Here is a 27463-nt window from a genome sequence, read left to right on the forward strand (position 1 = left end):
AGAAAAATGAAAAAAAAAAAGAAGAATAGTAGATTCAAGGATAAAAACTACCATTATTAACTATTTAAAAAATAATAAAAATTAGAAGTCTCTCATTAAAAATGAATAAAATATAGTTTAAACAGTATTTGGGGGTATATTTGAGTCTCATATACATCTATCATTTAAAAAGGAAAAATAATGCTGCCATAAACACGGGGGTGCATTTCTTTTGAAACGATGCTATGGTGTTCTTGGGGTATATTCCTAACAGTGGGATAGCTGGGTCAAAAAGCAGTTTGATTTTTAATTTTTTGAGGAATCTCCATACTGTTTTCCACAGTGACTGCACCAGCCTGCATTCCCACCAGCAGTGCAGGAGGGTTCCCTTTTCTCCACATCCTCGCCAGCACTTATTCTGTGTTGTTTTGTTGATGAGCGCCATTCTGACTGGTGTGAGGTGATATTTCATTGTGGTTTTAATTTGCATTTCTCTAATGATTAGTGATGTTGAGCATTTTTTCATATGCCCATTGGCCATCTGTATGTCCTCTTTGGAGAAGTGTCTATTCATTTCTTTTTCCCATTTTTCGATTGGATTGTTTGTCTTCCTGGTGTTGAATTTTACAAGTTCTTTATAAATTTTGGTTATTAACCCCTTATCAAACTTATTGTCAAATATGTTCTCCCATTGTATAGTTTGTCTTTTTTATTCTGTTCTTATTTTTAGCTGCGCAAAAGCTTTTTAGTTTGATATAGTCCCATTTGTTTATCCTGTCTTTTATTTCACTTGCCCATGGAGATAAATCAGCAAATATATAGCTGCGAGAGATGTCAGAGAGCCTACTGTCTATGTTTTCTTCTAAGATGCTTATGGTTTTACGGCTTACATTTAAGTCGTTTATTCATTTTGAGTTTATTTTTGTGAATGGTGTAAGTTGGTGGTCTAGTTTCATTTTTTTGCAGGTAGCTGTCCAATTTTCCCAACACCATTTATTGAAGAGGTTGTCTTTACTCCATTGTATGGTCTTACCTCCTTTGTCAAATATCAGTTGTCCATAAAGGTGTGGGTTCTCTGTTCTCTTCCATTGATATTGTTCACAATAGCGAAGATCTGGAAACAGCCTAAGTGTCCATCAGTGGAGGAGTGGATTAAAAAGCTTTGGTACATATATACCAAAGCTTTTAATATCTCATTTTTTTCAAGAATCCATAGAATGTTTATTAAAATAGATCATAAGTTAGTTTACAAACAAAACTATATAAAATCCAGGAGCAGAAATTATAAAGGTTAATTTTATTTGACCACAAAACAATAATGCTACAAATTAATAATAGAAAATTAAGTAATTAAACAAACAAAATGTAATTACTCATTTAAAATTTTTTTAAAGAATAGTAGATTCAAGGATAAAAACAACCATTATTAACTATTTAAAAAATAATAAAAATTAGAAGTCTCTCATTAAAAATGCATAAAATATAGTTTAAACAGTATTTGGGGGTATATTTGAGTCTCATATACATCTATCATTTAAAAATAGCCATAAGAAATGATGACATCAGATCATTTACAACAACATGGATGGCCTTGATAACATTATACTGAGCGAAATAAGTAAATCAGAAAAAAACTAAGAACTATATGATTCCATACATAGGTGGGACATAAAAATGAGACTCAGAGACATGGACAAGAGTGTGAGGGTTACGGCGTGGGGAGAGGAGAGGGGAGCAGTTGGGGGAGGGGAGGGGCACAAAGAAAACCAGTTAGAAGGTGACAGAAGACAACTGGACTTTGGGTGATGGCAATGCAGCATAATCAAATGTCAAAATAACCTAGAGATGTTTTCTCTGAACATATGTACCCTGATTTATCAATGTCACCCCATTGAAATTAATTAAAAATTAAAAAGAAAGGAAAAATAAAGTAAAAAATAATTCCAAAATTAGAAGAACAAGAATAGGCCCTGGCCAGTTGGCTCAGTGGTAGAGTGTCGGCCCAGCGTGTGGAAGTCCCGGGTTCAATTCCTGGCCAAGACACACAGGAGAAGCGCTCATCTGCTTCTCCACCCTTCCCTCTCCTTTCACTCTATCTCTCTCTTCCCCTCCCGCAGCCAAGGCTCCATTGGAGCAAAGTTTGCCCAGGTGCTGAGGATGGCTCTGTGGCCTCTGCCTCAGGCCTAGAATGGTTCTGGTTGCAACCTAGCAATGCCCCAGATGGGCAGAGTATCGCCCCCTGGTGGGCATGCCTTCTGGATCCCAGTTGGGCGCATGTGGGAGTTTGTCTCTCTGCCTCCCTGCTTCTCACTTCAGAAAAATTAAGAAAAAAAAAAGAAAGGAAAAAAATAAAACAAAGTTAGGAGAAGCAAAAGGAAGAAAATAACAAAGATGGCCCTGGCTGATTGGCTCAGTGGTAGAGCATAAGCCAGGCATGTGGATGTCCTAGGTTTGATACCTGGTCAGGGCACACAGGAGACGTGACCATCTGCCTTTCCACTTCTTCCCCTCCCCCTTCTCTCTCTCTCTGTTTCTCTCTCTCTCTCTCTCTCTCTCTCTCTCTCTTCTCCTCCCACAGCCATGGCCTGATTGGTTCGAGCACATCGGCTCCATGTGCTGAGGATGGCATGGTGGAGCCTTCGTCTCAGGTGCTAAAAAATAGCTCCATTGTGAGCATGGCCCCAGATGGACAGTGCATCAGCCCCAGAGGGGGTTGCTGGGTGGAACCCAGTCAGAGCACATGTGGGAGTCTGTCTCTTTATCTCCTCTCTTCGCACTTAGAAAAGAAGAAAAGAAAATTAAAGAAAATAATAAAGATAAAAGTAGAAATTAAATAATTAAAAACAGGAAAAATCTATAACTAGTTCTTTAAACATGTCAAATGTTTAAAAACCTAATTTCTAAAAGAGAAAACCAATGATCATAGATATTAAAATATAAAAAATATATAATAAATGTAGTAAAAGTATAAATGTGGTAATGGTTTTATTTATAATTATAACACATTACATAATATGAGAGATATAAAAAAAGATGAATAAGACTTAAAGACTTAACAAATATAAAAAAGGATTTGAATTCAGAAACTTGTTTCTAAATAGGGATCCCAAACAAAATCCTACTGCAATGGTTAAGGCATTTAATGAAAGGACTATAAGGAAGGGCTTCCCACAAGATATTAAAACAGTTTTAAAGCCACAATGGTTGGCACAATATTGTATAGATAAATCAACAGTACAGAAAAGGGCCCTTAGAAACCCTAGTACGTAAAAACTAATGAAGCAAAAAGGAAGATTGTAAGCTAATCTGAAAGGAATGGACTGTTTAACATATGCTATCCAAGAAATTGCCTGTTTGAGAAAATGTCATTATATACCAATGTCTCAAGTCAAACTATACTCCAGAAACAAAAAAAACTACAATTCTATTGAAGGCTTAAATGTTACTAGCTGGGGGAAATGTTACTGATGGGTGAGTGTAATCACACTGTGAGCAAGGACTTTCTAAAGAAGAAAATGTGACATATTTGACTATTAACAAATTTAAGACTCTACAAGTCAAAAATCAATATAGATATTGAAAAGGCTAAGGGCAAGATGTTTGCAGTAGCTATCTCAATGAGCAGGTTAATTTCCATAATGTATAATGAGCTCTTAGAAACCAACAAGAGAAAATACTAGTGCAGCTGTGAACAGACTGTTCACAGAAGAAATGCCATGGGCTGGTAAACCTTTGAAATAATATTTTATATAACAAATTAAGATAAAAAGGGAGAGAGCATTTCAAATTAAAATAATGAGAAAGCCTTGACATGTGTCACTTATCAAATTAGCACAATTTGTTTTTCTTTTTATTGTCTTCTATCCATAATCCTTGTTCATATTCCGTGTGTGTGTGTGTGTGTGTGTGTGTGTGTGTGTGTGTCAGAGACAGAGAGAGTCAGAGAGAGGTACAGACAGACAGGAAGGGAGAGAGATGAGACACATCAATTCTTTGTTGCAGTTCCTTAGTTGTTCATTGATTGATTTCTCATATATGCCTTGACCCGGGGGCTACAGCAGTCCAAGTGACCCATTGCTCAAGCCAGCGACCTTGTGCTCAAGCTGGTGAGCCTTGATCAAACCAGATGAGCCCATGCTCAAGCTGGCGACCTCGGAGTCTCAAACCTGGGTCTTCCACATCCCAGTTCACCGCTCTATCCACTGCGCCACTGCCTGGTCAGGCCAATTTGTTTTTCTTTTAAAGATAATATTCATTATTGTCAAGGGTGTGATGAGGCAGGCACACTCAACCAGTGAGGCCAGAGTATAAACTGGTACAGTGCTCTGGGAAGCATTTGGAGCCGTGTATCAGGAAGATCCTTGCAAATATTAATATACAGTGACCCAGTTCATTTACTTTGACCCTTAAAATTGTTCATATACTCCTAGGTACTTGTGTTAAGTAAAATACAGGTTAACAGAATTACAGGAACCAATGTTTAAAAATGTCAATTTCCTTTTTTTATTTAGAAAATAAAATTTAATGGGGTGACATTGATCAATAAGAATACATAAGTTTCAGGTAAACATTTCTAGAGCATTTGAACTGTTGAAAAATGTCCATTTCTATATTATTCATAATAGCAAAAAAAAAATGGAAATTACCTAAAAGCCCACCATTTAGAGAAAGGGTTAGATAAGCTATTTGAGATTCATTAAAAAGAATAATTTTCAGCTGCTGAAAATTATTCTTTTTAATGAATTTTTACTGACATCAGAAATATTTGCAAATTATGTTAAGTGAAAACAGCTGATTGCAATTTTACTAAAAATATATAAGCACAGAAATAAACTGGAAAAAAGATACCAAAAACTTAACAGCAGTTGCCTCTAGGTGATTTAAAATTTTTTCCCATCATTTCTAAATTCTCGAAAATGAGTAAATGTTTGTTTATACATCAAGATATATGCATATAAAATATACGTAATTTAAAAATTTGCCCTATGCTTACAGCACTGTAAGATGACCTCTCATGTTTTACTATCACAATTAGGCAGCATCATTGAGCCTTGAAATTAAGAATCTTCTTCCAGGCCCTGGCCAGGTTGCTCACTGGATAGAGCATCGTCTTAGTACACCGAAGTTGCAGGTTCGATCCCTAGTCAGGGCACATAGGAGAAGCAACCAATGAGTGCACAACTAAGTGGAACAACAAGTTGACGCTCTTTTATCTCTCTATTCCCCCCCAACCTCTTTTGCTCTCTTCCTTCCTTTCTCTCTCAAATCACTGGAAAAGAAATTTTTTAATAAAAAATAAAAGAATCTCCTCCTGGAGTTAGATAATAGTAGGACCTCAAAGTTTAAAGGGATTCTACTTCTCTAGTCCAGTGATCCCCAAACTTGAGTATGCATTTGAATAACCTGGAGAGCTTTCAAAACACAGATTGCTCGTTTTCTTAGTTAGTAGGTCTGGATGCCTGAGAATTGGCATCTCTGACAAGTTCCCAGAAAATGCCAATGTAGCTGATGTAGGGACCACACTTGGAGAACCAATAATCTAGTTGAACTTCCCGACCTATCGATAAATTTCACACTACTCCTCCACCCCTAGCAAACCTGACTATCCACCTACATTTAAAAACCTCTGATGGCAGGAAACACTCTTAGGAAGCAGGGCATCCTAAGATCTTGGAGAACCCAGAAATAGCTAAAACCTAAAAAACTGCAATCCCTACTGCCTCCCCAAGGCTCACTTTAAGTGGGACTATTTCTTTGACTTTTTAAAATATCATAAAGAGTAATCGAGACCTTTCAGGTTTGTGCCTTTCCATTTATCTCCAACTGAAATTAGGGCAGACTTGGACACTTACCAAATAACTGGGAAAGTGTCCATACTTATGATTATTGGCCGTTTTGCTGGGCATGATTTGAATGATTTACCCTGAAAAGGCAAAGTTCAGGAATAAATCCCTCAAATTACTTCTTCTCTTGAAGTAATAAAAATGTGTTGATTTTCAGAAGACGACCAGCAAAACAAAGTCAACTCTCAACACTAGTGTAATTTTAAAATTTACTCCATTTTAAAGGGGAAATTATATGCCGCAGTAGTTTTGTAAATTTTGAGCTGTCATCAAGGGTCTACTGCAGGGGTCTCAAACTCGCGGCCTGTTGAACAATTTTGTGCGGCCCGCAGACTAATCCACGAAGTTCAAAATATTTTGGATAAAATTAAGTAACCTAGGGGCCTACTTGTATTTTTCATTTCTCTAGCATCCTAGCTAGATATTAGCTTAGTTACAGCAGTTGTGATGCGAACTATAGTTTCTGGTCGTTTTGTGACGCTGAGTAAACTGCATGTACGATTGTGCTTGTTGTACTGATTTTTTTTTGTTTTCAACTGCAGTGAGAAAAGTGTTGCATAACAGTTGCCTTTTGTAGACCTAGTGCGGCCCGCCGAACGGCTGTGATCTTGCTCTGTGGCCCACATGCTGAGTTGAGTTTGAGACCCCTGGTCTACTGTATCACTTCTCTCTTTAACAGAGCAGAGAACTGAGAACATGAGGCTGCTATCCCTAGTGCTTGTCAGATGTTATAAGTATTATGAAAGGTGTTTAAGAAAACCATAGAGGCCCTGGCTGGTTGGTCAATGGATAGAGCATCAGCCTGGTATATAGACATCCCAGGTTCGATTCCCAGTCAGGGCACACAGGAGAAACAACCATCTGCTTCTCCCTCACTATCTTCCTCTCACTTAAAAAAAAAAGAAAATGAAAGACATAAAAGAAAACCATAGTGACTTTAGTTAATTGCCTAACGTGCCCAATTACCAGAGAAATGTAGGTTCCAACTACAGAAATGTGAATTCTCTTTCCACCAGGGTTTAAGAAGTTAGGTTTAGCTACATCCAACTGTCTTCTAAAATTAGAGTTGCGCTATTTAACTCTCTTGCCTCTCTTAATTTGGGGGAAGGGGGTAAGAGACTGACATCTTTGACTCCAAAAGAGGACATGCTCTCCTATTTCTTGCCTTCAGTGTGTATACACACAGTCAGTTCTCAACTATCCGTAGCACTAGTATCCACAGACCACATCACATCTCATGTTGCCCGGGATCTCCAAACTCCTACCCTATCAAGACCTTCGTCAAAACTGCTGAAAAACCAAATGAGAAGGATTTGAGTTTTTACTTCCTCCTCTTTGCCCTGAAGGTGCTAACATGCAAATAAATGGCTCAGCTAAGGGAGAGAAAGGAGAAGCCAGAGTCTTCTATCATCTAAATAAATAAATAAATAGGGCTCCATCTGCGGGAAATGTAGGCAAGTGCACAGTGGTTTGCCCCAAACATAGTCATCCAGGCCACCAAGACATTCTCTCTCCTCCTCGGTTGGGTGATTAGTCTGCACTTCCACAGCACATGCTCTGACTAGGCACTGCGTTGACCCCGGGATTACCAGAGTGAATAAAATGAAGTTCTTCCCCTCAGGGGACGTGTGTGCTCAGGGAACAAGGGAAGGCTTACCACAAGGAAATGTGCCACAAATTGCTGTCATCAGAGAGTGCTAAATTACATGCCACACAGAAGTGCTGTCAGAGTCCCCAGTCTCTGCCGCACTTCCATAAATTTTGGAATAAACATAATGCCCACAATAAGGCCTATAACACAAAATGGTGCTTGATATGTTCTTGGGTTGCTCCTCTGGTGATTACCACAAAACAGAGAGATGGACTCCCCTTCTAGTTCTCCAGGCTGGTGGGAACCAACATAAGAGTCATTTCAGCTTCCATCACTGAGCAATTCTCCACCATATCTCTTGGTCCCACCTTTTCCTTCCTATATCCTGGGGCCTGATACATGTAAACCTAGCTTGTAGTAGCACCCTCTTGGCCAGACTCTTCCCAGTTCGATCTTGCCCTGACAACAGCTGTTGAGTAATATGCTTCAAACTCCTTTTTTAACATGTTATTCTCCAGCTTAAAAAGTTACCATGGTTCCCATCACCTCACATTAAAGTCCTTAAAGGTCCCACCCCAACTGCCCCGTCTATATTCCTGACCTCATTCCTCAGCCTTTGCCCTGCACTCAACCAGTTCATCCGTGGCCCCTCTCCCTGGCACCTTCTCTTTCTCTTTTCATCAACACATTTCCTTTTCTTCCTCTCAGATCTTAAAAGTCTTCCTCAAATACTCTGTTCAGACTTTTTTCATTTCTTACCAAACACCACTTGCTTTATGCTACATTAATTTAAACATATTGATGGGTCTTTCCAATAGTTCTTCTATTGCTTTCTGTGATCACACTGTCATTTCCAATAATGCAATTAAAACTCCGAGAATGAGCCCATAGATTCTGTTGTCTTTAATATACAACTTCCTTTGCCTCCAATGTAAGACAACAGTTATTTAACTGTTACTTTGCATTTGACACTTTACAATGGGCTTTCATTGACAGTCTACCATCTGATCTTTACAACTTTGTAGGACAAATAGGACAACTATCCTCAGATTACAGTTAACCAAACCTGGTTTTGAAGGTTAAGGGATTTTCCCAAAGATGCGGAAGTTCTGGAACCCAAACCCAGGCATTTGAATCCTAAGTGCCTTTGGTTCCCATATCATCTTCCTACTCTGAACACATCATACTTAGTCAACATGGTTGATAGACTGACAGTGCAGATTACAGGAGGTCCTCAGGTTACGACACAGTTCCATTCCTACAACAGTGATGTAACCTGAATTTTGGTGTAAGTCGAAACAAACCCTAGCCTAAGTCACTTACCTATCCTAACACATTTGTAAAACCATAATCTAGAACGTAAAAATACAACTAAGCCACAGAAAAAGGAAAAAGACATAAATATACTACACAGTACACTTGTACTTTTAACAGTCCAAAATGGCATAGGTAAGCATACTAGGGGATGCCCTCTCCCTTGCTTATCCGCCATGTTACTGTGTATTCTTCCACCACGTGCAACCAAACTAGTTCGCCCACATAGTTCATGAATATGATGTCAATGGCATAAGCTGAAGCACTCATGTCCCAATTATTAAACGTTTTTATGGGAGTGAGCATTGTAAACTCAAAACATCGTATATCAAGACTGCCATAACCCAAGGACCCTCTGCATTGACATGGCAGTGTCACCGGCTCACGTGTAAGTAGGGATTAAGCAGTTTGAAACCATTCCCTCAGGATAAGGTTGGGAAGAAAGGCAAAAATGAGAATTCTCCAGTGTCTTTCATTCCAGATTGACTTAAAGTTTACAGGAGAAAATACACATAAAATCTGAAATTCAAAAGTAAAAACAAACACCTACGTGCTTTTAAAAGAAAGCTGGTCTTTCCTGGAAGGCAAAGAAAAGAGGAAAGACCTAAAAGACTCACTTGGAACCTCTCCAAATGACGTTGCTTAGGGCAGAGGTCAGACAGAGGTCAACTTTGAATTACTGGTTGACATCTGAGCAGGAGTGGCTAGGAGCAGTGCAGGCTGGGAATTTGAAGAACGAGGCTCTGGATATTCTGCCCCACTCGGTGTGACCTTGGCCCTTTATCCTGCAGAGGGGTTGAATGAGACTGTCTCTGAGGTCTCCTCCGTCTGTGACATTCTGAAAGTCTATGAATAGCAAGGGCAGAAGACAGGTGTGAGCTGAGTACCAGTGGGAAGCTCACACCTGTCTGTCCTCAGTGTTTCTGCCCTTCACTTCCAGCAGTGCCAAACTCAGGCCTCGTCTGGGCCCAGTTGCCCATTCTGAAGTGCTCTAAGGACTGGGAGCACTTCTGCATGGGGCTCCTTCCAGCCTGAAGCTAGCCTTCCTTCCTGTCTCTCAGACTCACTCTCCCATAGGCTACTGGGATTTGTGTGTTACTAACTCATTTCTGCCTCTTTGATTTTAGATAAAAATTACTCACAAGAACCAAGCACCCATGATGATGGGACCTCCCCAGAAGAGCAGCTTCTTTTCGCTGAGGAGGAAGAGCCGTTCAAAAGACTAGATAATCTGCCAATGCTAGTTAAAGCAAGAGAGAAAAACTGTAACACACACAGACACACATAAACACACAAACACACACACACTCTTTCCTCTCTAACTAGTGGAAGCAAAGCCACCCTTCAGGAGAAAACCTGCACCCTGCCATACATTCTCAATATTCCAACAATGGACACACCCCAACAGAGCCAGTGACAATAGAACATCTTGAATGGTCTAACGGCCCACCAGGGTATGGTTGGCTCATGCAGCAACCTCCACATTCCCAAGGCCTTGAGTCAGACTTTCTGAGATTGAAGGAGAAGTCCTCCTTTCTTCCTACCAGCCTAGCAAGTTTCCTCATGGACACTCGCAAGGAGCAGGCTACAGGATTCCTGCCCATGGCAAGATCGGATGTGGCCAAGGGAAGGAGCGCCCATTCCAGAGAACTTACACAAAGATCCCTCTGTAAAGAGACAAACGGCCTCCAATGCTCAGAGCAGAACCGTTGGCAGGGCTCAGCAAGTGCACGCTGGTTTCTTGGTTGTCCTTCGAGCGACGGTGTCTCCCCGAACCTGCTGAGGAGGCAGAAAGGCTGTGGAAAGCTGTGTTTCCATTCTCGGTTCTCTGCGCTGTCAGCGGGCACTTGTTATTTTCCCAAAGCTTCTCCTGGTGGCTGTGTTTGTTTAGAGACGGCTCCAGGAGCCCCTAGCGCTGCCTGCACAGCACACCTTAGATGTGGTATTTATTTTCTTAGTTCTGTGAACACCTGGGAGGGAAGGCAGAGAAACTGGAATTTATTTTTCAAATTGGTGTCATAATATTGTGTAAAAAGGGAAGAAGAAGAAAAAAAAAACCACCACCAGCTTCTTTCTTTTTCAAGCCAAAGCGTGTTTCCTGTTTGAGTTCCAGGCCCTGGTGGTGATCTATTCCTGAGGGCAGAGAAGTCTGGAGGGAAGGGCCGTTTGCTGAGGAGACGAGGAGACAGCCGTCCAGAGGTTCCCTCCTGCCTGTTTGCACCCAGCACTCCCAGAGTGTGACCTGAAGGCCCTGCTGGTGGTCTTCTGTGTGTGTACATATATGTAGCATATATATGTATATATATAAATATTTATTTACTGATGGACTTTTCCTGATTGAAAAAATATATGTAGTATAAGAATAGAGAATGGGAAAGATGAAGAAGGTTTTTACTCCCCCACTCCACCATTCCCTTGTCAAGACACATTGCCCTGTGGTGATTGTGAGACTTAAAGGAAATAAAAGTAACTTTTTAGAGAGAGACTAAGAATTCCTATTCTGGATCCTTAAAACAACCATGAAATATATGCTGAGCGAGATCTATTCTCCCATATGTCAGATAAGGAAACTGAGTCTGAGAGAAGTTAAGAGACATGTCCATGATATCGTGGTTAATGTGGTTTGGGAATAGGTGCCACTTAAGGAGATATTCAATAGAGAAAACAGGCTAGCCATCTTGGAATAGGACCATTTCTGGTCACCAAGAAATGATTCCATTTGATCCAGGTTGCCCAGGAAGAATGAATGTGCAGTACACATGTGGATGGGACAAGCCCACATGAGAAAGCGAAGCCTTGTGATGCTTCCCAGAGATTCTCTCTGGCCTGAACTGGCGAAAAGCTGGTCTGAGGTTGAAGGCACCAGACAGATCATCAAACTCTCCACATGTTGACTCATCATGGTCATAGGAGCCTCTCAGTGTGAAAACAACCCTGGCTTCAGGGATAGCCTCCATGGAGAATCACAGGAGGACTGAGGGACCTTCTGAAAGGCACTGCCAGCCAGTTCCCAGAGAGTCTCAACAGAGCTCAGCGGGCTTCATTCAGCTGCTGTTGGCATCACCCTCCTTTCCCGAAGGCAAATGTCTATGGAGCTTCTTTGATAGAAGAAACACTTGCCTAGGCACCTTTGCTCCCTCAGGCCTCAATCCCCTCAGATTTCTCACGAGGAAACCTGGGCCGCTGGACATTGCTCCACTAAGCTTCCTCTAATCTCCTCGCACTGGGTCCGGAGCTTTGCACAAGGAAGGGAAAATTAAGATTGCATGTGCAAATTGATTCTCACTCTGAAGAAAGCAGTCATCTAGGACCACGTAGGACAGTATTCAACTTAACAGAGCAGAGCACTGGTCAAGGGGAAACCAGGCCACGTGAAATGCCCCCTGCATGACAGCGTCCATGGTGATGGGACCAACAAGCTCCAGAATGGCAGCAGGTACTATCTTGGAAGCCACTTGATTCTGAAACAAGCACAGGTTCGTGTTTGGGGTCACTGATTCTAAGGCATTTACAGAAGTCCCTGCATGTGTTTTCCAGCCCTGATCCCCCAACATTGGGGCTGTTGAGACATTGACACTGCGAACAGATGAAAGTGATTCTCAAAGATTCACAACTCAGAGACTGGCCCTCTGCCCACTCTACTCTAGTGTATAGGATTTACAGTGTTGCTTGAGAGTCATGTCCAGAGTCTTCCTTAGAGCCAGAGTATAACAAACTTGGGTGGAATAGCCATTCCAGTTTGTTACCTTCAATAAGCCTCGAGTTGTTGTTTTCTGAACTTGCACCTCATTATCCCTTAACTATTGTGGGTTGACTTCTTACTACAGAGTGCCTCGGCAGAGTGGACCTCACAGCAGCCTCGGAGGTTGGCAGAGAAAGTATTGTTATCATCCCAGTCTTAATAATGAGGAAAGCAAGGTTTATAGAGGTTTTAGTAACTTCCCAAAAATCACACCAGCAGCCTGGGGAGAATACAGTCCTCATTCCTCATCTTATTCTGATTCTGGCCCTGCTACAGACATGTTCTCACCTGCCCCCACACTCCTACCCCACTAGCAATAAAAAGAATAAAATAGGAAATCTTTGACACGTTGTGTTGTCCCTGGACTAATGGGCTAGGAGGAGTGCTTCATTATGACTTGGCCTTTGTGGTTTTCCTCCGGTGAGTTGAGAATTGAGATAGACTTAGTAGGATGATTATGTTTCAGGTCAGAGACCAGCTCTTCTCAAGAGAGTTCTTTCCACAGATGGAAAAGATATGTTAAAATTGCCAAATAAATTAGGAAATACTTGGCAGAACCTGGAAGAGCCTCCAGACTGGTGTTACATAACATGCATATACATTATACATATGCACATTATATAAGGTAACATAGTACTTAATGTGCTGTATATATTATGTAAATTACATATTTGTGAGTAATCATGATAAATATAGAGACCCACTAATCACTTTTTACACATACTCAGTGACAGATTAGGAAGTTTCTCTGCCAGAGAGTTTTAAAACGTACTCTCTCCTGCTGCTATCCTGCCAAAGAATAATTGCATCAACTTTTCCCATCTCTGTCCCCCTATCCTGCTGGCCAAAACTCTCGGTTACCTCCTGTCCCAGCTAGTACCTTCTGTGGAACGCTACCACAATTGGGATCCATAAAAATAGAATCACGGGGATGGGAAGGATCTAGATTCCCAGATAACCCATGTCACAGGCCTACCCCTCAATGTTCCCAGGCAGGTGGGTGCCTAATGCTCGAGTTAAAGGAAGAGAGCAGGGGAGGAGGAGAGGGAGGGCGGGAAGAAGAGTCTACCAACCCTCCAAGCGAGGAAATGTCATAGTGTTTCTTGGCCAACAATTCCAGGATCCAATAATAATCAATCAGAAAGTTATTTCAAACAGCATATCTGAAACCATAATAACCTAAAATATGCTTCACAAAAAAACTAGAATCCATAGAATGCTCCGTGGGAAAAAAAGAGTTCTGTGGTCAAACACTAGACCCCTTCTAGGAGATGCACAGAGAGGCTAACTCTAAGAACCACAGTAAAGAACCATAAAGACCTTTATTTCTCTGCCAACATCTATAGATTAGAAACACTGCCATATGCCTACCATTTCTTCTTTTTATTTTGGAGGAAGATGGGAACAATCAAGCAGAACATCCTCTGCAGTAATATTCCAAAAAGTACTTTTCTAGGACGAGGAGAGTCCACTCTTCGAAGACTCTTTCTTGTTACTTCTATGTGAATGTTTAACTATACTGCTCACAAAAATTAGGGGATATTTTATCGCTTCATATTCATTTTGAAACATGCCCTAATTTTTGTGGGCAGTACAATTTTATCGTTCCCATATTCCCATTGTTGTGCATGTCTTCAAGCAAGAACCAAGGATCTGGATTCTGGAAGGGGTTAGGAGAAAATATGATAGCTGCCAAGGGTCAGACTTCTTCTGTGTAGCTCCAGAGAACAGAACTAGGTTTAAAGAGCACAGTTGTAAAGAGGTCTATTTTTATTCAATTTGATGACTGCTTTTAGAGCTGACCTAATAAGAAAAGGGCTGCCTTGTGGGGGAAAGAACAGCCACCAGCTCTTTTAGGAAAAACCTTGACCCAGTTGGGTGGGAAACAAACAGTGGTTGATCTACCTTGTCCAAAAAGCTGTTGAGGCCCTGGACAGCTGGCTCAGTGGTAGAGTGTAGGCCCAGCATGTAGAAGTCCTAGGTTGGATTCTAGATCAAGGCACACAGGAGAGGTGACCATTTGCTTCTCCACCCCTCCTTCTTCTTTTCTTTCTCACTCTCTTCCCCTTCCACAACCATAGCTCCATTGTTTCCAGCATATCTGCCGTGGGTGCTGAGGATGGCTCTGTAGAGCCTCCACCTCAGGTGCTAGAAATAGCTCCATTGCGAGCATGGCCCCAGATGGGCAGAACACAGCCCCCAGACAGGGATTGCCGGGTGAATCCAAGTCAGGGTTCATGCTGGAGTCTGTCTCTCTATCTTAGAATCTGTCTCCTTTCACTTGGAAAAGAAGAATAAGGGGAGAAAAAAGCTGTTGAAGTGTTTTGTAGGCATTAATGTTAAGTCAATCAGTCTATTCCTTTTGAAACAGAATATTTGGTATCTTTGTTTTCTGAAAGAATGAAGAATGACTCCCTGAGAGATTTCTGGGTCAGTGGGTACTGATCAGTTAGGCCACACATAGGACTGATCGGACTCATTGGTACCCTCAAGGGCAGCCAGAGGCAGTTATCTCTCCTTGGTTACTATGAGAATTAAAGGAATGAGTTAAAATATGAAGAATAAAAATAACTTTGTATTTCTATTGGGGTCCATATTAGTAGTTTGGAATTTTTCTCCTAGTCACAAATACTGACCTGCAACTGACGTGCAATAACAATGAAAAAGAAACTATCCCACATCTCATTCAAGTTCTAGATTTTTTTAAAAAGAGCAGAATTGTACAGAATTTCACATGGGCCCATTGCTTTTAGCTCATCTGACAGTTTACTCTTTTGGAGTTCATCATTCAACTTTCTATTACAGAAAGAAAACAGGAAAAGGAGAAAGTTTTAAAAAAATCCCAGTTATTGCTTACTGAGTGCAAGGCACTGTGTCAAGGTCTTTTCCTGGGCTATCCCATTCACTCCTTAGAGTAGCCTGTGATATTTCCCAGACAAGGAATTAGTATACAGAAAGGTGAAGTACTTTGTCCAAGGTCCAACAGATAGCAAGGGATAGAGCTGGGACTTGTCATGGATCTATCTCACATCAAAATGTATGCTTTTCTCCTATATTTTAGTGCCTCTAACATTCTTATATAACTATTTCCCACCCTACTATTATCCTGAGTGAGATCACATGGCATTGACAGATTGATTTCTTATCTGGTTAACCTCTGTATGGCCATCTAATAATGTTCCTACTTAAGAACTACCAGCGCTTGCCCACATTTAGACTCATCAAGCTCCGTGGACAGCTGGAACCCAATACCTCCTGCTTGCAATCAAACTGGCAGCCATTCCTTAATCATCAATGTTTCAAATGTTAGCTGAATGGGACTCTGTTCCCAAGGCCTACATAATAGACTTTCTCTTTTAACTCTATGAGTGGGAGAGTGGCAAGCACCGTCCTCAGACTGAAATGCCATGGTCAGCAGTGACCAGCCTGCTTGGGGAAGGAGGGCTGGGGCTGTGGAGGGCAGTCTCCAGCAGCAAGGTTCTGCATGTGATCCTCATTAGCGATAGGCGTGGGCTGGGCCATCTGTGTTCCACAGAACAGAATGGCAGGCTGCCTCTCAGATGCCAAGAGATGCTATCAAATGGGAAGATCCAGAAAGCTCACAAAACAGAGGGGAATTTTTCCTCATGGGCATTTCTGTGGAAAACCAGAGATACAGAAAACCAAAGGTGTTTGGAAATTAGTTGCTTAACCGGCTGGGCATTCCACCCTTGCTACCACTTCATTCTTCATGTCCATAGTGCAGGGTGGCAAGCAGAGCCCTGCATACTAAACTCCCTTAGATGGAGCCCACGGTGAACCTGTGTTATCCTGAAATCTATGGATGCAATGGCAGGTGCATTACAGGAAGGCATCAGAGTTTGCCATTAAGCCTCCCAGTCAGGAGACCCTGCAAATAGAAGAGACCATTTAATTGAATGCTCAATGCAGATTCTAGAGAAGTAATCAGAAAAAGACTACTCTAAATGGGTCAGATCAGGAAAATGCAATTTGGAAGCAAAGAGGATAACATCTAACCCAGTATCTAACGTGTAGTAGCTAATGAGTAAATATTTGTTAAGTGAATTAATAGCTACAGTGAGTATAGCAAGTAGCTGTCCTTCTCCCTGGAATAGATAAGGGAAGGCAGTGGGGGAGTGGGGATGAAAGCTTTTTAACTAACAACTCAGGAACTTGAAACCACAGGATGTAGAGGGAGCTCATGGGGGCCTTTACCCAGACATCTGTTGAGTGATGGATACAGCTAAATATGGATCATCAAAGGGCTTTCTAGGTCACACAGAGGGCAGCTTCATGGTTCAGAAAATATGAAATTCAACTTGGACAGAAAGACAGAAATGTTTGCATTCTAGTTCTTCAAGATCGGGTCAGAATTGACAAAGAGTAAAAAGACAGCACGGAAGTGTAGTCCCAACACAGTCAGATATCCACATAATAAGATACAGGTTCATGAGATAAAAAGAGAATCCGATTTTTTTTTAGCAGATTTATTTGGGCAAGGGAGGTGAGCATGAACACTATGGTCCAAAAATGGAAGAAAAGACTGAGAAATCTTTAAAAAAAAAACACACAAAACTTAAAGTTGAGTTAGTGGTAAAATGGAAATGTGCAAGCATTGACAAAATTGTTATTAAATAACAATTATCATTTATTGTTCAGTCCAAAGCCTATTACTTTTATAACCACTTTTCTTTTTCCTTTCCTTTCCTTTCCTTTCCTTTTCTTTTCTTTCCTTTCCTTTTTTTAGAAAGAGGCAGGGAGAGAGAGACAGGAACATCAAGTTTTCCTGTATGTGCCCTGACCAGGAATCAAACCAGTAACCTCTATGCTTTTTTTCCCCTCTTCTTTTTTTTTTTTTTTTTTGTATTTTTCTGAAGCTGGAAATGGGGAGAGACAGTCAGACAGACTCCCACATGCGCCCGACCGGGATCCACCTGGCACGCCCACCAGGGGCGACGCTCTGCCCACCAGGGGGCGATGCTCTGCCCCTCTGGGGCGTCGCTCTGCCGCGACCGGAGCCTCTCTAGCGCCTGGGGCAGAGGCCAAGGAGCCATCCCCAGCGCCCGGGCCATCTTTGCTCCAATGGAGCCTTGGCTGCGGGAGGGGAAGAGAGACACAGAGAGGAAGGATGGGGGGGGTGGAGAAGCAAATGGGCACTTCTCCTATGTGCCCTGGCCAGGATTCGAATCTGGGTCCCCCACACGCCAGGCCGACGCTCTACCGCTGAGCCAACCGGCCAGGGCCCTCTTCTTTTTTCAAGTGAGAAGAGGGAAGATACAGAGACAGACTCCTGCATGTGCCCCAACCGGGATCCACCAGGCAACCCTCACTTGGGGCTGATACTTTGCCTATCTGGGACCATGCTCACAACTGAGCTATTTTTAGCACCTGAGGTGGAGGCTCCACGGAGCCATCCTCAATACCTGGGGCCAATGTGCTCAAATTAATTGAGCCATGGCTGTGGGAAGGGAAGAAAGAGAGAGAAAGAGATATAAGAGGGGGTGGGGTGGAGAAGCAGAAGGTCACTTCTCCTGTGTGCCCTGACCAGGAATCAAAGCCCGACATCGACACACTGGGCCAATGCTCTACCACTGAGCCAACTGGCCAAAGTCAATCTCTGCACTTTTTATGACCACTTTTAAACTTCACAAGAACCTGATGAAATTGGTGCTAATGATTCCCCATTTGACTAATGAGGAAACTGAGAAGCAGGGCAAACAAACATCATAGCAGTAGATACAGAATTTAAATCAGTCAGTATCTGCCTTCCAAGTCCATGTTCATGCCTGTAGTGCCATCACTGATTCCTTTGAGCCTCAAGCATGGTGACAGGGATTTACTACCCCAAAACCAATCCCCTATGCATGACTTTCTTCCTTCTCAAACTGAAAATCCGAGTCTTTCTCATCCTTCTTCCACAGAGCAGAAGTGGTAAATATCATTCATTTGGGCACAGAGGCACACGCATGCATGCTTTACCCACCTCTTTTTTCTTAGGTCCTCTCTCCAAAGCACCAGTTTGGCCATATTCTAAGACTCCACTCAGAGAATAGACAGCCAACAATGAATACCTGGTGAAGAACTCAACCAGAGCAGAGTATTCATATAATATGAAAGGTCATATTAAAAGATACACAGAGATCATATTAAAGCTCAAGAGCAGTGAAATGAGGTCACGTAGACAAATATCTGATTTAGTAACTGACATCTAAAGGTGGAATGGAAATTTGAAGTGTCCTTTTAAAAATCTGTTAGATGAATCATAATTTGGGGTAAAAAGACTGCTTCTAGAATAAGGCAAAAAAAAACAAACAAACCCTGAACTTTCTCCTTTCCAAAAAAAAAAATCATTTTTTAAAATGGAATCTTACTAAGAGTTTACAAGTTGAGGAATAATAAAATGGTAATTTCCTTTTACCTTAGACAGTACAAAAGGTAAGGAATTTATAAACCCCACCACAGATGTGTCAATCCAGCAGGAGATTCCAGAAAGTCAGCTTTGTCTTTTGAGGGACCAGACAACAGTGTTTTCAAAGTAATTCATGAACTTTTTTTTTTGCCTTTTTAATTTTATTATTATTTTTATTTTTTTTTTTTTTTTTTTTTTTTTTTTTTTTTTTTTTACAGAGGCAGAGATAGACAGGGACAGACAGACAGGAATGGAGAGAGATGAGAAGCATCAATCATCAGTTTCTCTTTGCGCGTTGTGACTTCTTAGTTGTTCATTGATTGCTTTCTCACATGTGCCTTGACCGTGGGCCTTCAGCAGACCAAGTAACCCCCTGCTGGAGCCAGCGACCTTGGGTCCAAGCTGGTGAGCTCTTTGCTCATGCCAGATGAGCCCGCACTCAAGCTGGCGACCTCGGGGTCTCGAACCTGGGTCCTTCCGCATCCCAGTCCGATGCTCTATCCACTGCGCCACCACCTGGTCAGGCTATTATTATTATTTTTAAGAAAACTAGTACCAATTGGTTACCAGAAAATGGCATGATCTTCAAGAAAAGAAAAAATTTGCTGGTGAATATTTCCTCTTTCCCCAACATTCTTGAGGCAAAAGGATTGAGAACTGGATCTTTTAACTTAGCCAACCATACGTGCACAGAGGGTTTTATAATGGAGGAGGCCACTGAATTGTTGTTTGAGGTTTGCTATCATCATACCAGGTACTAAGGTATATAAGAAACCTAAGAGGATTAAGCAATTTCCAACTCCCGTCCCCTCCCCTCCCTATCAGCCCCCTGAAGCTCCCCATCCCCCACTGCCCTATTGAATATACTTCCCAGAATTAGAACATCTGGGAATAGTTTCTTTTTATTATAAACGTCTTCAAACATACAGAAAAGTAGAGCAATGAGTATAATGAGAACCCATATACCTGTCATTTAGATTCAACAATTGTTACCATTTTGCCCTATTTGTTTCATCTTTCACTAAAATATTTTAACATGACCCTAGCTGGATAACTCCACTGATTGGAGCATTGACTTGATATGCAGAGATTGCCAGCTTGATCCCTGCTCAGGGTACATACAGAAACAGATCAACTGAAAAAAAAAGAATGTAAATATTTTCACATGAATTTATAGATATCATAATATCTCACACCAAAATATTACACATACATCATTATGGGGGATCCTTTCTTAAGTGTTAAAGGTTGTGTGTGTTCTCCACATTGCTGGAGAAATATTTGAGGGTGGTGTATATATATGATCTCATTCATTTTTCAACTGACTGAATCCAGTTATCACCAATAGAAGTTAATCAGGATATCAAGCCATCATTTATAAGAGAAAAGTTCGGAGTAGAACCCAAGGAAGGATTTGGCTATATTCAAAATGTTTCTGACTGATCTGGAAAGAGGAAGGTAAAATCTCATGAACCAAATTCTCAAAAGACACTAAGTTGGGAAGTGTTATAAGCACTAATGATCCCAGAGAGAAAGTGCAAACACTTGGAGGAGTTAGAGATTTACCTGAACAGTGCATGCTCCTATTTTTGAAATAAATTTTTTTTAAAGCATCAGTAGTTACAGAGAGACTGGGCACAGTATTATTTTAGAGAAGTCTGACAGTGAAACATCATGTCTGCAGGTTCATTTAATCATATAAAATATCAGCATCATTATTGCCCCCTTATGTGAAGGCTATGAAGCTAGACTGGGGGACGGCCCTAGCCGGTTGGCTCAGCGGTAGAGCATCGGCCTGGCGTGCGGAAGTCCCGGGTTCGATTCCCGGCCAGGGCACACAGGAGAGGCGCCCATTTGCTTCTCCACCCCTCCCCCTCTCCTTCCTCTCTGTCTCTCTCTTCCCCTCCCACAGTGAGGCTCCATTGGAGCAAAGATGGCCCAGGGCGCTGGGGATGGCTCTGTGGCCTCTGCCTCAGGCGCTAGAATGGCTCTGGACACAACAGAGCGACGCCCCAGAGGGGCAAAGCATCGCCCCCTGGTGGGCATGCCGGGTGGACCCCAGTCGGGCGCATGCGGGAGTCTGTTTGACTGCCTCCCCGTTTCCAGCTTTGGAAAAATGAAAAAAAAAAAAAAAATTAGACTGGGGGAGGGGTAAACTGCTGAGATGTACGACAGATCCTCCCCCTTCTCTGGGGTTTAACTGAACTGCAAGTATGTCAACCCCCGAGATAACGTCTGGGAAGCCTGGTTGAGAAGCGTTGGCTCCCTAATGCAGGCTGAGATTTTATTTTCAATTCACAAAGGGTAAGGGAAGCAGGTATCCTCACACTTGCTCTGTGCTCAGCTGCTGAGGCCAGGGCATGCTGACTGCAGATGTTCTGGACAAGATCACAGGCAAAGTGTTGGTTAGTTTGCTTGCAAAAGCCTACTGGCTTGGTGATTCTGCCAAACAAAAGGGAATCAGGTAAAATGAGTGACAGCAGGTTTCAGAATATTTAGCCTGTCTCAGTCAATAAATGAAGTGAGTTTCATAATCAAGAACAGCCTAGCTGGTGGCAAAAACTGGAAATCAAGACCCAACACTCAACCATGGCCTGATTCCCAGCCTGTGGCTGGCAGACCTAACTGAGCACTCATACGGCCTCCCACACAGAGGGAGAAAAGCTTTCCTACCCCTCCCCCCCCAGTGCACATCTTCATACCTTTGGTGCATCAAACACCACCGCACCGTCCCTTTCCCCACGCCACTGCACTCATAAGACCAAGCATCACCTTCTCCTTCCATGGCGTTGCTGCCACAAGGAATGAAGGTCTATGTTGACAAACATGGAAATGAACATTGTTTTCACCATTATGATAGTAGGAAGTGCGCCCCCTCTTTGGAAGAACACAATCTTCCTGGAGCTCCCTCCTCCAACTTAACCCTGGGCCCTGAAGCCCAGGATATGCTGATGAGCGTGAAAACACATGAGCTCACTGGAGCTTATGTAAGAGCTGCTGGCAGGCCTTTCCAGGAGATGGATGGCGGCCGGGGCTCTGCACACTCGTGTTGCCTTGTCTAGGCAATGTGATTTTTCTTTTCTCATCTCCTTGGAACAGAGAGGCTTACTTGTACTTCTGTGCCTTAGTTATTTGTAGCAGGGAGTCAAGGAAGCACAATGTTCCCTCCTATACTGCAGTGATTAAAACTGGCATAGCTTCCTGATAGGAAAAAGTAAGTATTCCAAAGACCAAGTGCACTTGCACGTGTTGAGCCCCCTTCATGGTGGCACAGCTCTTCTCCTTGGCTCTTTGGATCACTGCATAGGAGCAATGAGGAAAATAAAATGGGACCTGAGGACAGAAGCCTCCTTGATGTCTCAGAGAAATCCAGCTCAAATGTCCCTTCTGAGATGGTTGTGAACAGAGTCTAGCACTGAGAGGCATGAAATAGAAGGGAATTCCCATCGTCCCCTCAAAGGAAAAATAAGGGACATTTATGGAAATCTGTCAGGTGTTCTCAAAGACAGGTCAGCTGCAGGAAATTGATCCTGCCTCTAATCAACATGGTGAGAACTCCAGACCTTTCCCATACTCCATGTTCTTGAGAGCAAAAAGAAACTTTTAGGAGCTGTACTCAGGAAACTTAAAGACAAGTGAGGAGACAAGGGAAGACCATGAGCCCACCTCCAAGCTCAGTGGATGTTTTCTGTGGCTCCCAAGAGAAGAAAGGAAGATTTTAGGTCAGGATTTGGTTTCCTCTGGCCATTGAGGAAATGGGAGGACCCGAGAGGCCCTTTACAGTGATGCTCTGCTCTGCTGCCTCAGTTGCCCCAGCCTGGGCAGCTGGAGGCAGTGCCAGGGAAGAGCGACATCTCAGTCCATGCCCATTCCGAGGCTCCTTCCTGAGTCTCCCAGACCACCTCCAAAGGGCCCCACCCGCCCACACAGCATCAGGCCGCCAAGTGCACCCCTCAGCCTCTGCTCACACGGCACTGTCTCTCACAGGAGGCCGCCTTTACTTCCCACCCTGACACCAACTAGCAACAGGGACCTGGGCAAGTTATCTTACATCTCAGTTTTCTTCATGTAAAGTGGAGCTGAAGAGTACGATTAATACAAGTATTCACTTATTCATTAGTAATAATTTGTTGTTAAACAATGTCTCTTTGCCAGGCGCTGCTCCCTAACCTTACATGGTTCAATGCAGTCCTCTTCTTCTCCACCTTTCCCCTCACATCTGTTCCTCTCAACCTCTCCTCACCCTCATGTCTGCTTCTTTCACTTTTTCTTCTTTTGGTTCTCTTTTCACCCCCATGATTCTATTTTTAGAGTGTTCATACATAAAATCAGAGGATCAGAGTGCTCTTAAGGGGACACCTGCCTACTTTGTTATCTCCAGGCAAGTTTGTACTTAAAAGACCCAAGAAAGATCAGAGAACATCATCCAGAGCCCAATTTCAGGATGTATTCAAGTGTCTCACAATTTCTCCCACCAACAAATTGCCCTTAATGTCTAACTCAAACCCCTCTGTTTGATAATACTACTTTTTCTCTTTACCTCTTGAGTCATATCTCAGACATAAAGCATTTTTGTGAGTATAGAACTGCTGGAAACTTTAACTCAGAATGGCATAGTTGAACATCCAGAGCATAAGTTTCCATGTAAAAACAACAGAATCAGGAACCATGAGAAGACTAGAGGCCATGGAAGTTAAAAGAGTTTAGCTTCTATAAATTCAACAAAAACAGAACAAGTAAGCAAAACCCACAAGCATAACCCAACTGGGGTCACAATTTCTGACAGACTATTTCAATTAACATGAAAAGTTCATTGAGCAGGGAGTTCTGGAATCATAGACCCCTCCTGTTGAAAATATCCTTGTATAGATGTCATTGAGCCCAACCTTGCAGGCAGTGTTGGTAGCCAGCATAGCATAATGTCTGTGCTCTGGCGATTGTAGTTGAATAATGAATGGTGGTCATTCAGCATTGGTTCCTATATCACCATATACAGAATTCCTCTCCAAAGTCATTGTTTCAGATCCCTTGGTAACAGGCTAGCCAGGGCTACACTTGGAGAGTGCCTGATGCTCTAGATGTTGCCCTTTTTGATCTGTGGGAACCTGCCAAGGTAGCTTACAGTCTTGATAGAGGTTGTGTGTCTAGTGACTAGGTCACCTGACAAGAAGGCAGACTTCAAAACATGCAGCATTTTATTTCTTTATTTATTGTATAGATAGCAAGAGACAAGAGACTAAACTGAAAAGAAGAGGCTCCTACAGCAAGTTGTTGACCCAACTTATAGCACAGTTGCCTTTTTCTATAAACTGGGAAGAAGAACCTTTTGTGCCTGCCTCTCAGTTACAATCGTCTCCAATGCTCGGTAGAGACCTCAGAGAAGTTGTTACTGTTAGCAAGTAATCACAATTCCAGAAGTCACCATCTGACGGATGATTTTCTCTCTCTGCAGAAAAGAAGTAGGACTCCTCTATCTTGGAAAAGTCTAACAAATATTCCCTCGAGGCTGCTGAGGAGGGGAGCCACTCCACATCCCATGATGGCGTGAGGGATGCAGAGCTTTGCCTGGGGAACAAGAGCAATCCAGGCAGTGGGCTGCATTCCTGTCTCAGCCACGGGCCTTGGACAAGTCTTCCAGCCTTCTGGGACCGCTCTCCATCTGCCAAACAGGGAGACTCTAAAGACCTTCCCACTTCAATGATCTTGCCTTCACCTGGGGTAAATGCTGCGGCCATCGGAGAGAGAAGAGTCCTCATTCTCATAGGTTTCCCCTAGCCCTCTGAACCCAGGAGGGCTACAGCCAGCCCTCAGCTAAGAATTGACCTTCACTCTTGAGCAGTGGTCCCCAACCGCCAGGCCACGGACCGGTACTGGTCTGTGGGCCATTTGGTACCAGTCTTCAGAGAAAGAATAAATAATTTACATTATTTCCATTTTATTTATACTTAAGTCTGAACGATGTTTTATTTTTTAAAAATGACCAGATTCCCTCTGTTACATCCATCTAAGACTCACTCTTGACGCTTGTCTCAGTCACATTTATTCATCCCACCCTAAAGGCCAGTCTGTGAAAATATTTTCTGACCTTAAACCGGTCCGTGGCCCAAAAACGGTTGGGGACCACTGCTCTTGAGGACTGATCATGTTCAAAAATCAACTGATTTGGGGGCCAACATGAAAAAAAAAACACTGCAAGAAAGCTCTTTGATAAGCCCTCTACTTACATACACACTCATACACACACACATACGGACACACACACTCAAACCCTGAAATGTAAACATTTTCCCTCTGTGTATCAAAACTATTTTAACCTTTCTAACTGCCACTGTGTTAGAAGAGAATTCAATCTCATTAATGGAAAAGCATTGCTTCCTTCTAGGGAACTTAGTTAAACCTCAATGCTTGGGGGTGACTCTGGGCACAAGTTGAAGCTACAGCTCCTGATACACCTCAACTGCAGACCAGCTGAGACCAAGGCAGGGTCCAGATCCTTCCCTCCTTGCTGGTCCACCTCCACCGCCTCCCACCCATAGATATATTGTGCTGTAATGGTGGTTGCCTGCTCCAGCCTGCCCATCTGCCTGCATAGAGTGCTGTGCACTTGTTCTGTAATGTACTGTGTGTATTATAAGTCCTGACTACGGTTTACTGCAAATAAAAATGACAGTAGATGGCTGACCTCTGACCTGCTGCTGGTTTCTTTTCATGCCATTGCTTGAGAAATCCAGAGTGATCAGCCACAGAGCACTAGAGACATTCACGCCCCTCTAGACTATTCTGTAACGTTTCCACAGTTGCCTGATGCCAGGGAGGTTCCACTGATATGCCAGGACTGGGAAGAATTGAAACTCACTGCTGCCAATTTTCCAGTGTTGAAGGAGGGTGAGAGGAAGCCAAAAATCGCATTAAATAAGCCTTTGCTAAGCATTATATATATATATATATATATATATATATATATATATGATCTCACGGACATCTGAAAACTCCCCTATGAAGTGGTTAGTATTTTATGGGTAAGAAAATAAAGGTAATTAACTTGCTCAACAAGTAACACAATAAGTAACTCATTTCTGTCTCTGTCATATCCCAACATTTCATGGTTTCTCCTCTAATCTCGTGTTTCTCCAAGTATGGCCCATGGACTGCTTACATCAGAAACACCTGAGCCCCAGATGCCTGGGCCCCACCTGGAACCCCTGAATCATGATCTCTGAGAGTAGGACCCTAACATCTGATATTTTATGATCTGGGCTGCAGAGAGACCCTTGTGCTTATGAAAGTTTGAGAACCACTGTACCACACTCTTCTGGAGGGCAGGAACTTTGGAGGGCAAAGTCAAGCCAGGGCTTTAGAACAACTTAGAAATTGGACTGTGGAGAAGAGCACCCTGAGACAGAAGAGACCCGGAGAGGAAGCAGGTCTGGGATGAAAGAGCAAATGGAAAAGGAAGGCGTGGGCTTCACATCAGAGTTGGCTGGCCCCTCTCCCCAGAATTCAGACCCCAGAAACAAGTCCACATCTGCTCTCAGGCTGGTGCGACTAGGCAAAGAGGTGTGAGTTCAACACACCTGCCTCAGGGTCGAGCCTGCAGCGGGGCGGCAGCCCCAGAGGACGAGGCCAGGGGCGCTTGGCAGCTGCTCGCAGGCTCCCGCTGCATTTCTGACCCCTGCCTTTCTGCCAACACTGGCCGGGGAGGCCAGTTCTTTGGGATTTGAAGAGCCATAGCTGTTTTCTCTCCAGCTCCTCTTGCCTATTTGACTGGCTAGGTTCCAAAATCCCAGGAACTCACACCCGGAACTCAGTCTTCACACCCCTACTGTCATCCTCAGGGCTGGGCAAGGACTCTGGCGTCAGGGACCCCAACCAAAACGTTACTCACTCCTACCCATCCCTTCCACCTTCCACCTGGATCTGCCGAGTTCTATTCTTTGCCTCAGTCTAGGTGAAGATTTCTAAAGTGATGGTTGGGATGTTTGAGGTGGAGCACTGTGAATCAGATGCATAATTGCTACTCAGGGACAGAACAGAACTGGATACAGCTCAGCTGCTCACCCCACTGGGGAGAGCCAGCTGTCCTCTCACCTCCCAGCTGCAACACTAGCTATGCGTGAAAAATATTTTCATCAAGAAAATGGCTTTTCTGGAGTCAAGAAAAAAAAATCTCTTACACTAAATCCAATATAACCAAATCAGCAAAACACTTAAATTACAACTCCAGAAAGTAGTTTATGACATAGAATTCTTAAAGTGAGAATTTTCTTTTAAGTCTGTAGCTAACAAAAGAATTGCATAAACAAGGAGATGCCGGTCCATTCAAGAACAAAGGCCTTTAGCAGTTGTGTTTGCATTTTAAACAATGGCAAAAAATAAGCCTTTGCTGTAGCATTTACAAGACTTTCTAACAGAGAACCATGTTCCTGCTCTTTCCCCAATTTAGCTTACTGTGTGTCCTTAAAAATAACAAAATTGCCTTTGTTTGTAAATGTCCTCCCCTTCTACTTTCCATTAAACCAGACTATCAATCATTACAGAAATATTTCCAAATCTAAAACCCTAAAGCTGTTCACAGAGGGAACAAA

At 42.8% G+C, this 27463-nt stretch overlaps 1 protein-coding gene across 9 annotated transcripts in view; it reads left to right on the forward strand.

Moving 5' to 3' along the window:
- Positions 1-25559, forward strand: part of DGKG (diacylglycerol kinase gamma) — a 247568-nt gene extending 222009 nt beyond the window's left edge. For 6 of the 9 annotated variants that reach the window (XM_066241092.1, XM_066241095.1, XM_066241096.1 and 3 more), the window contains one exon: positions 9855-12795. In XM_066241092.1, the coding sequence (XP_066097189.1) occupies positions 9855-9953 (99 nt within the window). In that variant the 3' untranslated portion in view covers positions 9954-12795. Of the gene's footprint in view, positions 1-9854; positions 12796-24330 lie in introns of those variants that run through there. The other 3 variants (XR_010726833.1, XR_010726834.1, XR_010726835.1) reach the window with 3 other exon arrangements.
- The last annotated feature ends 1904 nt before the right edge of the window (positions 25560-27463 follow it).

Source organism: Saccopteryx bilineata, chromosome 8 (assembly GCF_036850765.1).
Source record: "Saccopteryx bilineata isolate mSacBil1 chromosome 8, mSacBil1_pri_phased_curated, whole genome shotgun sequence".
Classification (NCBI taxonomy): Eukaryota; Metazoa; Chordata; class Mammalia; order Chiroptera; family Emballonuridae; genus Saccopteryx; species Saccopteryx bilineata.